The sequence below is a fragment of the Panthera leo genome, chromosome A2 (assembly GCF_018350215.1).
Source record: "Panthera leo isolate Ple1 chromosome A2, P.leo_Ple1_pat1.1, whole genome shotgun sequence".
NCBI classification, from domain to species: Eukaryota; Metazoa; Chordata; class Mammalia; order Carnivora; family Felidae; genus Panthera; species Panthera leo.
This window is the reverse complement of record NC_056680.1, coordinates 119130658-119143682: the sequence shown is the minus strand read 5'-3', so window position 1 is coordinate 119143682 and position 13025 is coordinate 119130658. Positions and strand designations below refer to the sequence as shown.

The 13025-nt window shown below is 42.5% G+C and overlaps 1 protein-coding gene across 14 annotated transcripts in view; it reads right to left on the bottom strand.

Moving 5' to 3' along the window:
• Positions 1-13025, bottom strand: part of CREB5 (cAMP responsive element binding protein 5) — a 482366-nt gene that overhangs the window by 95249 nt on the left and 374092 nt on the right. For all 14 annotated transcript variants that reach the window (XM_042920979.1, XM_042920962.1, XM_042920972.1 and 11 more), the window contains one exon: positions 1839-1965. In XM_042920979.1, the coding sequence (XP_042776913.1) occupies positions 1839-1965 (127 nt within the window). The remainder of the gene's footprint in view (positions 1-1838; positions 1966-13025) is intronic.

The window sequence follows — 13025 nt, the reverse complement described above, 5'->3', positions numbered from 1 at the left end:
TCCCTGACTTGCTGTCTACACTGGCTCTTGATCACGCACCTGATCTTTTACTTCTATTCTGAAGCACCAACAGGAGGTCACGGTGTACAATGACGTGACGTGGGGGAACCAGTGCGAGACGCCTGTTCTCTGCGCTCCCTGAGCCCGTGTCCCACTTTTGTCCCTGGAAATGGTACGGTTTACTCAAGTGGGACAAAAAGGTCACCGCAGTGGCATTTGTCTAGTTAATGGATGGAATTTATGAAAGGAAACTAACGTTGGACAAGAGGGATTTACAGTCTACACGAAGACAGCTTATGGCGGGGTTCTTGGTGTAGCTGGCTGGGTTGAATAAAACCTGGGATAATGGCCTTGGTGGCACTGTTGTCCCTCCCCTAAAGATGCTTACGGTGAGCAACGCAGGTAAAGTGTGTCAACTCATCTGTTCCTTCTGGCCCGGTTTTGCAAAGACTCTTTCTAGCCAGGACCATCCAATACTTGGAGTAGGCAGGTGCATTTCTCTGAATTTGGGCCTCCACACTCCTGCCCCCCCCCCTCCCCGCCTCCACCTAGATAAACCAGCCAACTGCTCAACCTTCGAGAATCTGAGCTGCTCGGCGCAAGTTGCGATGGGGTTTGTCACAGCTGTGTGACATTAGGCGGCTGCCTTCAACTTCTTACCCTTTAGCTTTTCGCCTGTAGGATGAGCACGTCAATAACTACCGCGACCCCATTCCCACAGGATTGCAATGCCAGCAACGTGAAGTGACAAATGTAAACAATTTCTTAAAAATGCCCAAATGCTCTGCCAGGCATTGTTGATACTGGTGCGGAAGGGTTTTCGTTGAGTTGTCATATCACCTCTAGGGCTCTGAAAAACTCCTGTGGCCCCAGGAATAACGACACCAACCATGCTCCCCGAATTACAAAGCCAGGGAGGATGAAGAAAGACAGGGAGGGGATCCCGTGGAAGGAGAGCAAGGTTTGCTCTGGAATAGTCTGTATGTCCCTTCTAGGCGAATGCGTTGTTTTCAGAGGTGGGGGGTATAATATAATGATTAAGTGTAGACTCTAGAGTCATACCGCCTGGAATTAAAATCCAGACGCTCCATCACTTACTAACTGTGACCTTCGGCCAGTGCCTCAGTTTTCTCGTCTGTAAAATGGAGGTAATAACAAGGCGTCCCTCGCGGGTTTGCTGTGACGGTGAAAGCAGAGAATGTACATACCATGCAGGAGGTGACGGGGTGGGTTTAAAACTCAGCGATGCTGCCTCTCAGCCAAGCAAGCTACCTGCCTTACTCTTCTCATTCGAACAAAGGGGAATAGAAATAGTACGTACCTGACAGGATTGTTCCATGTGTTGATGAAATGGTTACGGGGGGGACTAACACACGGTAAGCACCCCATAAATGCTGTGAGCATGCTTAGTAGAACATGATACCCAGGACTACATATTAGCAGGCATTATGTACCATCATCATTACTTTTATCATGATAATTGTTACTCTGAGTCCTGGCTAGACCACTCCCTGGTGAGTTAGAGACACTCTGTATATAGCCCACGCTATACAGACTTTGGGCGAGTCATAAAACACTGTGCCCTTGAACAAATTCCATTCCCTGGGTGTGGCAAGCTCGCTCGCCCGCAGGAAGATGGGGCCAGGCCTCACTACGAGAGCACTGAAGGACAGGAGAGCCAGCAAGACACCTAGCGACAGACAACCGGGCACTCTACCCAAAGTAGCACACAGCTCGACTCTTCATCCAGAAGCAGCCACTCTCTTCCCAGCTTAGAGCTCAGCTTTTCTTTAGTGCCTTCAAAAGAGCAGGATTCGGTGGAAGCAAGAAGCACTTACTGGCATCGAGACGGCAGAAGATCCCGGCATTGTTGGGTTGGGCAGGGTCCCAGGCATGGAGGCTGGCATGGGCTGTCTCTGTCTGTTGTGGAGATGTAGCAGAGAAGATAGAGAGCCTGGGACAGGCCTGGTAACACAGACAAAAAGCAGACATTATTCCTGATGCCTTGGGGCAGGGGATTCACTGCCTGTGTCCAGAACCAGCGGGGACAACACCATTACACGAGCAACAGATCAGATCCTCTGGTGGGAACCACATAATTGAGGATATTAGGGAAATAATAACAAATAAAACACAAGCCTGGCTTCCTCTGCTGCTTCCTAGTTAATACATCAAATTCCACTTCATTTCCTGACCTCTGTTATCTAACTCATGTTCAATAGTCAACAAGTCGGTAAATCTCCTACAACCCCTGCTTCTTAGGGAAGGGACTTGGGGGCGAAATCCTGTGTTTTGCTCAGAATTCTCCGCCCTTTGGGAGGATCTTAGACCCTGAGATCTGTGTGCGTTTGTTTTATCCACACTCTCTTAAGCCTCTGCCTGGAAGCCCTCCCGGCTTTGTAGGGAACATACTTGCACCGTCTGGATTTGAATAGCCAACTTTAGTCATGAACTCCCAATAGAAATCTGTTTTGACTTTTTCGTAATTCTCCAGCGTGGGTGGAAAAAACAAAAAAACAAAAAACAAAAAACAAAGCCAGGACCAAGGAACCAAAGGAACAAGACTGAGGTTCATGCCACTATAGCTGGCCTTTTTCGGGCAAGTCCTGAGCCCAGCCCCCAATTACCAATCCCTCATTTTATAATAACTGGAGGTGTTAGGATGTTTGACAGAAACTGATTTTGGCCTGACCTGCAGAACTCGGGTAAGCATTCCTCGGGGGAGTACACGGTTTGAGCTTTTGCTTCAATTTGCCTGAGAACAAAATTTTTTCAGGAACTCAAATTGATTTAATGAGCCAGGGAATGTGTGGCTGAGGGAAAAAGGAAATTATTTGTGTTTATGAAAAATGGCAAATAAGTGACCTCCTCCGCTAAATTCTCAATCTCCTGATACTTTTGCCCCAGGGAGCTCTATAAATGTCAAACAGTTAAATTAAAGATTTAATGAATAAAACAAAACAAATAAATAAACAAACACCCCCCCCCCAGGACCTCTGAGGCCCTCATGTTAAGACACCTTATCCTGAATGCCACGAAAGAAGCTTCTGCTTCCAGAATTAATGCATTTTCTTAAAAAGAAAAAAGATTCCCTCCTGCTAAGTGCTGGGTAATGACTGCAGATGGAGGTGTTTGGTGTGGCTGGGTGCCTCTCTATGCTTCAGGGGAGGACAGTCCCGTCCAGAGTACTGTGAGAAGCCTCTTTGGAGCTCATGTGCCTCGCCTCCCGTGGCTGACTTAGGGAGAAGTGGGAGATTGAGACAGGGGAAACAATGCCAACATGTTCTTCTTTTGCATTGCTGTTGAAATTCCAAAGAAGATTAGGTTTTCTACTCCTTTTGCCTAATAGCTCCCTTGGGTATATAGCTAGCTATCACAGGCACATGCATCTTGGAAGGATTAGTCATAAATTAGTCAATATTTATATGTTTAAGAAGTTATATACATGAGGGGCGCCTGGGTGGCTCAGTCGGTTAGGCGTCCGACTTCAGTTCAGGTCATAATCTCATGGTTCGTGAGTTGAAGCCCTGCGTCCATCGGGCTCTGTGCTGACAGCTCATAGCCTGGAGCCTGCTTCGGATTCTGTCTCTCTCTCTCTCTCTCTCTCTCTCTCTCTCTCTTTCTCTCTGCCCCTCCCTTGCTCACACTCTGTCTCTCCCAAAAGTAAACATTAAAAAAAATTACAAAAAGAAGTTATATACATGAAAATATAAAAGAATATAAAACCTTTACACAGACTCCATGTCAAGGTACACAAATGGCACCCAGCTTTATTAATGGAACGTGTACACGAGTGGTTACACGGATAGGTCAATGTAAGTAGCCTGTAACAGTAAAATGAGTGTTTTCAGAAAAGCAAATGAGTATTATGGGTATTTTTTTGACATGTGCCCTAGGGATTTCTGGAGTATAGATTAACAAGAGGATTAGTAGGGTCTTTGAAGGTCCTTCACATTTCAGAGTTCTAGGAAACTGCTGATGTCCATTGCTCCAAAATTCTATAGTAGGCTGTAATTTCACTGGGTCCTAAAGCTTATCTCACTCAGAGGTGGACAGCTCGAATCACATAAGTATAAATGTGGCTCTATCAACAGGCAAGGTTTGCCTTATATTCTCCAGTCTTAATGTTTTGTTTGTGACCTTTTCTGGAAAGAAAATAGCTGTACAGTAATGGTCAGTTCCTCTAGGTGCAAAGTTAGTAATCTGAACGGCCCTGGTTTATAATGAGAAAGACTCACTGAGAGCATCTCTACAGATAGGTAATCATCTATCCATCCATTCGCCTATAGATATCCAGGCAGACGGAGAGATGTACACACATACATGTACACATACATATAGGTACATCTAAGCCTTCTACCATATGTCTGTTTCCCTAGTCACCAGGAGGAATGCTTTGGGTATAGACAGGGACAAGCAAAAAGAGATAACTGAGAACATTTTATTATGTTGATACGCCATATCATCCTCAGAAAGGAAGAGCGGCATAGTATCGTCATTGACATTTTGTTTCCAACATGGCATATTAATGATGATCTTGGTGATCAGTGTTTATTGATGAGCTATTATGAAAAAAGAAATCAATTACACAGCGCTGATGTGAATGGAGATGCAAAAGTAATTAAATTTAAAATGAGTTTTCATGCTTCACAAAACTATGGAAAACTCCCAGTTGGATACAGTAGCTGGGGAATGGTATGTTTCATTTAATCAATGTTCTTATTAGATCAGTTACTTCCACACCATGCATAGATGTACTAGATTTTTAAATAACAAGCATTCCCTCGTTAATTAAGAAAGCCTTTCAGGGTACTGAACTCCCTTGGAATTATAATAATAATTGCCTAATGACAGCAGTCAAACCAGTTAGCAATATATACTTGAAATAGAAATGGCTATTTGAGAACGCTGTATGTTTGGGCTCTGAAGAATTCTCAATTATTATTTTACACAGATTCTATAAACAATTTTCCCAACCCATGTACAAAACTGCGTCATTTTCTAGGCTTCTTGCTTGGGCTTTTAAAACTACAAACGCTGAAAGAAAAAAAAAATCTATTCTACCCATCACTGGGCATACAAAGGACTAGACTGAAGTAATTATGTAGCTTGGCCCAATAAATAATCATTTGTCCAGAATATTCTGATCACTGAAGCAAGAGTGGTATCGGAATAATTACATAAATTATCTAATTCCCCTTGTGTATACAGAAATAATTACTAACACATTGCACTTGCATGAAACTTTTTATGTTGCACTTATATAGTGTCATATTTTTCAAAATATTTTCACCTTCGTGCGACTTGAAACAATGCCATGTGGTAGATAGGTCAGATTACCCCTATTTTACTCAGAGTAAGCTAAATTCAGAAACATTTAAATGTGCCCAAGGTCACACGGGTCCTGAAAAGAAGCAGGACTTCTATTCAACTTGCAACACAGGGCTTCCCCCATCACACCTTGATGGCTCCCATAACTAAGTTATTATTGATTTTTTACACTAAAATAAATTCACGGTCTATTTCCTTTGATATTCACACTGCTCCCTGGACTTTGCAACGAAGTAGTAACATTCTGCAGTACTGCTAACACGAGAAGTCACTCATCCATGTGAAATTATGTTTTCTTCCTTTAAAAATAAAAAAAAAGAAACTTCCCAAACAACACATCAGTTAGACTCTGAAAATAAGATGGCAAATCGCAGTAAAGTTGTGAAAACAAAGACCCAACAGTCTTTCTCCAGTGCGGGCTTGTTGCCATGAGCTAATAATTCCAGACTTTGAGCAAGCCGAGCCTCCTTTTTAATAACCATATGCCTCTAGGTAAAGTATTTCTACTAAAAATTATTGAGGCATGGAACAAGGTAAGATGTGTGAGCTCATGTTGGATTGTTCAATTACTAAACTGAGTCCCGTAGCATTAAGAGTTTTCCAACTTGACAGATTATTCCTCTTTATACACTTGTATAAACATACTGCTTACGGCTGAAATCTATGTAAGCTTTTCTTTCAATTAAAATGTCAAGGATGACAGACTGTGTTTTCAGTGTCCTTAACAGAATGAAAGGTACCACAGCAAGCGATTTCATGTCCTCATTTTTACCCCCAAAGGATGTTTTCCAGTCTAGGGGTGTCTGAAAAGCAAGGTCTGGGTCTCCAGCCTTTGCCCTTGGACAAGCCCAACTATCTTTAAGGAGCTAAGGGCCAGTACTTTTTGGGGGGAAGGTCTCAGGAGGGTCGCTGTAGACTGCTTTCCTTTCCCAGGTCTTCAAAAGACACGTGGCACTCCCGAGTTGTCTATGAAACTCGGGAGAGACAAATCTATCAGGTGTGTGGTCAGGCAAAGGGAAGAAGCAAGCCATGAAAAAAAAAAAAATAAGGTTAAAGAATTGGAAGATCATATTAGCATCAAAATGAGACCACAGACATCTAAGAGAATCATGAGGAGATAATAAATAACCACTTGGAAGGAGGGGTGTGTGCAGAATCAGAAGCTTCAAGGCAATGAAATGGAAAGAAGAGTGGGCAGGAAGCAGAAGATCCAGAAAGCCACTGCCATTAGAGTTTTTGACTTTGGGGGAGAGTCTTTCTCCATTTTGGGGCTCTCCATTTCACCATCTATTTAATGAAGGGATCAGACTATAGGCCATCTGGAAATGGCCTGAAGCTCTAAAATTTTGATTCTAGGGGCACCTGGGCGGCTCAGTTGGTTAATCATCCGACTTTGGCTGAGGTCATGATCTCACGGTGGGTGAGTTCAAGCACCGTGTCCGGCTCTCCGCTGTCAGTGTGGAGCCCCCTTTGGATCCTCTGTCTCCCTCTGTCTCTCTGCCCCTCCCCCACTCACTTGCACGTGCATGCTCTCTCTCTTTCTCTCTCTCTCTCTCAAAAGTTAACAAACATTCTTAAAAAATTAAAAAAATAAAATTCAGATTCTAGATTTTGAAAATGAGATGTTCTTAATCTCTAGAGACTATATGTGTTATTATGATAAGGGCACTGGCTCACGGGCCCAGCACATAGTGCAATGTAGTAGGTAGTCAGTGTCTGTACTAAATGGAATGGAGTCAGTACAGCACTTAGTTCCTAATGTCAAAAATACATTTGAAATATGGACAAACCACGAAAAGAATGTGCCTCTAAACAGCAAGAGAAATTGCTAAAAAGAACTGAATACATTCCGGGGGGGGGGGGTCCACATTTCGTCCTCATTAAAAGGTAACGTAATTTCACACACAGACGTGAGAGAGAGAGTATTGTCCATTATCGCCGTATTTGCTTATAAAAAGATACATGCTTTTTTTTTTTCACCTTAAATCAAGTATTGTGGCCTATCTTGGCAAACTACTTGCTGTCTAGGATGAGGAGACTGAAAAGCTAAACAGGGTGAATACAAACTCTTAAATCTTAAGAGATAGCCGTTTGTAATGAGAAATGCTTCTTCTATCATTCTTCTCCTAAGTGGAGTTTAAAAATTCCTATTTTTGTAAAGAAAACAAATTGCCGGAAAATCAAGTAGAATGTGAAATGGAAAGACAATACAGTTCATTTCTTCCATGAAGAATTTACATGTAATTTACATGTAATAATTACATTGGAAAATGGGAGTAAAGAGCAATGCCTCAGAAGATCGTCTGTCTAGGTTGGAATCCCAGCTCTGCCACTTACTAGCTGTGTGACCTCAGGTAAGTCGCTTGGCCTCTGTGTGCCTCAGTTTCCTCAACTATAAAATGGGAGGACAGAGATATTCACCTCATGGCCTTAAATGAGTCACCACATATTAAATACAGTTGACTCTTGAACAAAACAGGCATTAGAAACCCCAACTCCTCATGTAGTCAAAACTCCACATGTAACTGTGATTCCCCCCACAATTAACTACGAATAGCCTACGTGAGAACATGAACTACTAATGCTAACAGCCTTAATGATAACACGAACAATCTATTAGCACATATTTTGTATGCTATATGTATTATATACCATGTTCTTGCAATAAAGTAATCTAGAGAAAAAGAAAATGTTAAGAAAATCATAAGGAAGAGATATCATTTATAGCACCATACTGTATTGACAGAAAAACATCCTCATATCAGTGGACCTGCGTAGTTCAAACAGACGTTGGTCAAGGGTCAACTGTATGTTGAAGATGCTCAGTAAAATTAGTTGTTTTGTTTTTATTCTTCCGAAACACAGACCAAACTATAGATTAATCACTGTACTCCAATAAAGGAACTGGGGCTTCAGGCTGGGATCTTAAAGTTAGCACCAATCCTTAGCTTTAATTAAAGAACCACAGCAGCCTAACAAAATGCCTATAAAAAGGTCCCAAACTTGCTGCCTTTATAAGATATCTTTAAATATCCATCAACTCGAGATTTCCAAACCCTTCTGCGGAGGAAAATGGACTCCTCTCACCCACAGTTTTACAGAATTTCAAAATGATTCACACTATTTCTCAGAAAGGATCTTTGAAAATATTTCCTCAAAATGGAACCAAACTAGTTCCCCAGAGATCGGTTCTCAGTATCTTGTTTTTCCTGAAAACAATGACAAAAATCCAACAGAAGCAATAATTGGGAAAACAAGACAGCTATCTGGCCCATATTTTAAAAGACATCATTTTACCCATATCTTTTTTTGAATGAGCTCATGCTCCGCACCAAGTCTCACTGCCAAGCTCCTAAAGTTGGATGGCAAATACAACATTTCCCCTTTTAACAAATGAGGAATTTGAGACAAAGAAGTAGAAATATTTGGCCTGAGAAGAGGCACCAAAATATCAGCAGAATTCAATTAAAATATGTAGTTTCCATTTCAAAGCTTTCTTAGACTCAAGGAAGGACCTCTGGTAAAGATCTGGAACCTCCCTGCAAGATTTATACCTCTCCCCTTCTCCCCTCTCCCCTCTCCCCCACACCCTCCCACCCAGTGCCACCTTTCCTTTCCTTTAGTGACACAGGCATTTGGGTGTCTAGGAAGATAATTTTGCCTTTTTATCTGTATCCTAGCCACCATCTTTCTTAAAAAGCTAGCAAAACAGCCCAATGAAAAACAGCAAATTCTCCAGCTCCTTAAGAGACACCGGTACACTTGGCTTCTTGTGACAGAACTTGATATGACTCCAAGGCCATTGCACCATGTGGCCACTCACTGCCTCCCCAGCACATGGCCCTGGGCTCCACACCAGTGACATAGTGACTTCCTTCCAGTTTCATGTAAGTGCCACCTTCCTTCCTGCCACAGCCTTGAACGTAAGTAACCTTCACCACCTTCTCCGGACATCCACAGCAGGTCAGGGCCTGTTTTTGGAGTGCCCTCACCCTGCACTTCTCCCTAGTAACATTTATCACCAATCGATGAATAAATGAATGAGTCAATCAACGAATCAATCAAAAATCAAATTAAGCATCTAACACAAAGCGGGCCCTGTACACGCTCATTTCAGAGTGGAACACTAGCTTGGCAAGTTAGGTCATTTGCCTAACAATTCATTTACAAATTCACCATCTGTGGTCACATGTTGGAAAACAAAATAGATGTGTTTCATGGTCTCTTGGAGTTTACCACCTCAGCTCCCCAGTTATAATTCTTCAGTGATTGTGAGTGATTTTTGAAAATGTGTCTGTTCCAAACCAGACAATAAACTTCACAAGAGGTTGTGCCTGCTCTATTTTTACTAATGCAGATCCTTCAGAAACCTAAGCAAGTGCATGGTACCCAGGAGGTGTTAATAAATACTTCTTGGGTTAGTAAGAATACAGATATTAAGGATCTCTTCAACTAGCAATAGATGTTGCAAGCACAGGGCTCAATAAATTATCTTTGCTAGCTAACGAGAAGAACTTCATTGATTTACAAGTCATGAGTGAAACTCCAATTTACATTAACAGCCTCATGTAACCCATTTCTGTTCTTGAAAAGCATAAGTGGTTACCCCCAAGGTAATCTGTACTTTTTTTTTTTTTAACGTTTATTTTTTATTTTTGAGACAGAGAGAGACAGAGCATGAACGGGGGAGGGTCAGAGAGAGAGGGAGACACAGAATCTGAAGCAGGCTCCAGGCTCTGAGCTGTCAGCACAGAGCCCGACGCGGGGCTCGAACCCACGGACCGCGAGATCATGACCCGAGCCGAAGTCGGCCGCTCAACCGACTGAGCCACCCAGGCGCCCCGGTAAACTGTACTTTTTATCAGTGCCCCTTAGATTAAGCTCAAGCCTTCAGACGAGTTCTAGACCCATTTGTTTTTGCATCAATTAAATTCACTTCCATTTGAAATTATATTCTAGGCATTTCATAAGAAAAGGCCAAGAATAATTCAGCCACACTCATCTGTCTCCAATCTATGTAATGTTTTAAAAATTGGATGCCTGCCCTGTAATAAGGCTGCACTTTATACTGCTCAGAGCTCTGGGCTCGGAGGTACCAGTTACACCCACACCACGGTCAACTAAACATCTCGTTTCTGCTTTGCACTGACTTATCGATATTGACAAGAACACTTTTGTAATCATTATCACCAGGGGTGTCGGAAATTAAATTTACCACGCAAGATAAATTTGGGCCTCCTTTTTTTATCAATTTTGTACTACTGCTGCCTTTATTTTATAGATGTAGTATCCGATATCTTGGAAATGTAACCTCTTTTTCTTTAAATAAAAGCCCGGCTGCGAGAGAGCCAATGGTAGTCATAAAATGTAATACAGCTAACAGAGCTGCACCCTACTGGAGCCTTTGCTGGGTTTTATAGCATAAATGCTGTATCTACTCAGGCAGAGGAGATGTTTACTAGTGCTTTCAAGGGTTTTAAACAGAGAGAGCAGGAATAGAAAGGGAGATGTAAATTTATGGCCATTCTGTTAAGACTATTAAATCAATCTCTTTTTTTTTTCTTTAATGACTGATTTCTGCACCATTAATCTGAATTAGTCATGCAGTCAGCCTGATTCATTTAAGTTAACCAAAAACACGGTTGGATTGGTTTCTGATGTACTAGTGTCACCACAGGAAAAAAAAAAAAACCACGTTTTCAAAATCTGATATTTTTTCCTTGTAAAGAGCTAAAGGCTCTTTTAAAAGACCCTTTATAAAAGACCCCTAAATGCCTGAACAGTCTGGCTTTCGCCATGGGTCAGGCTTAAAGACACGAAGAGATGGCTTTTCAATTAGCCAATAACTTCCCGGTTGCTTCAATTATTCATAAAGTTACACTTAGAAAAGGCAAGTAAATGCAGATCCAAAGACATGAAATAAAAGATGATTTTGAATGCAGGCTCAAATAAATGATATACATCTGGCTGCCTGGGGAAATTTTTTCTTTAGAGAGACGTATCTCTAAGTAGAATTTCTTCCTGTTTCTAAGTTGTTAATAAGCTTCCTCCTTGCTTCATAAGGACAAATAAGTAGCCCTCTGATTATGAGCCTTGTCATTTACATGTGATTGCTGCTTGCATTCATTCACCATCAATGAATTATTCATGGAGACATCCAGTGACACACTTGCCTGGATGTTCTGTAGAGGCAGAGAGCTCCCCGAGCTTACAAACGCCCCCACCCCACAACTCTTAAATAGGCGATTCTGTTTTGGTTTCCTTTGGACTCTCAGCTTGTCAGTTATCATATTTTAATGAGTAATTTGTGGCGGACGCCACACCCTGTACAGTCGCCCCATACCTATGATCCAAATAGATAGTGTCATTTTGCAGCTAAACGACAGAAGCACCAACTGCGAAAGACTTCAGCAAAAACAGAAGAGCTCTAGGAAACATCATCTGGACAACCTTTACTCATCTTTGCACTTTGCAAGTTCTCCCCACTAGGTCGCCCCCACTAATGCCTTTAACCTAACCTCTTCCTGAATCTCAAGGCAGGTTCTAGTAGGCAGTTTTCAAGTACCTCTCCTGGGAGACCAAATTTATAACACCCTCCACCCAGCCACTCGCCAGGATTATTTCAGCTCCTTAGGAGAAGGCGCTAGAGACGATTAGCTCCACAGCTATACTGGCAGGAGGGGGGATACGTCAGTGATGCAGGAGGAGGGGCTTAGGCTGGCTATGAGGACATGCATAAACGCAGGCTGCTAAAAGCCTGATTCCTCAAGTTCTGTTCTTAATGATAAAGTAACAGAAGTGCTGAGAGGGCAGCTTGTCCTCCAAGGAAGCACAGACAAAGACAGGGGCACTGCCTCGAGGCTTAGCCAACTCCTCAGTAGGTTACATCCTGACAGACAGCCGCAAAGTCCAAACAATGGCTGTAATCAAATAACCAGAAACCATAGGAGAGGGTGTGAGAGCCTAGAGAAATCCTTGTCAGACAGAGCTGAACATCATGAGGGTGGCGGAAAGGGAAGGGGGGGTGGGGGGGGGGGACTTGGAGAAGGTTCCAAAGGCCCACAGAGAAATACTGAAAGGCCAGAAGGGAAGACCTAAATGGAAAAGTAAAAGGAACAAGACCGGGAGATGACGATAACGGCCTTCAAGTTTCCAAATTACTATATTCAGAGAATGGTGACCAGCTACTTTCAAAGCCAACCAAAGCAGAATAATAACTGTAATAAAACAGCAGCACATGGGATTTACGTTAGAAGAAAGAGTATCTCCCAAGAACGAACAGTGTAAAACAATTAAATGGCTTACTGAAGTTTTGGAATTTCCTCTTATTAGGCTCTTAAAAAAGAGATTCGTCCCCGTCTGGCATGGTTTCTAGGGAGGAGGACGAGGAACTGGCAGACTTCTCATAGTCCTAAATTAGGTCTATTATTTTCACTGATTCCAGTCAGAGTGGCTGACAGAAATGATAGAGATAATGCTGGCTGCCATCATTAACCAGTAAATTGAATAAAGCGGCCTTGTGTGGCTGACAAGGCACAGGCTTTGGGCCACCCGCTGGCCCTGTCACGGCCCATGAGTGTGTGATCTGCACAAGTCATTTAACTTCTCTGTTTCCTCATCGGCAAAAGTAGGGCTATACTACCCACTTCCTAAGTATGGTGTGAGGACGCTTTGATAATCACATATGAGATGAT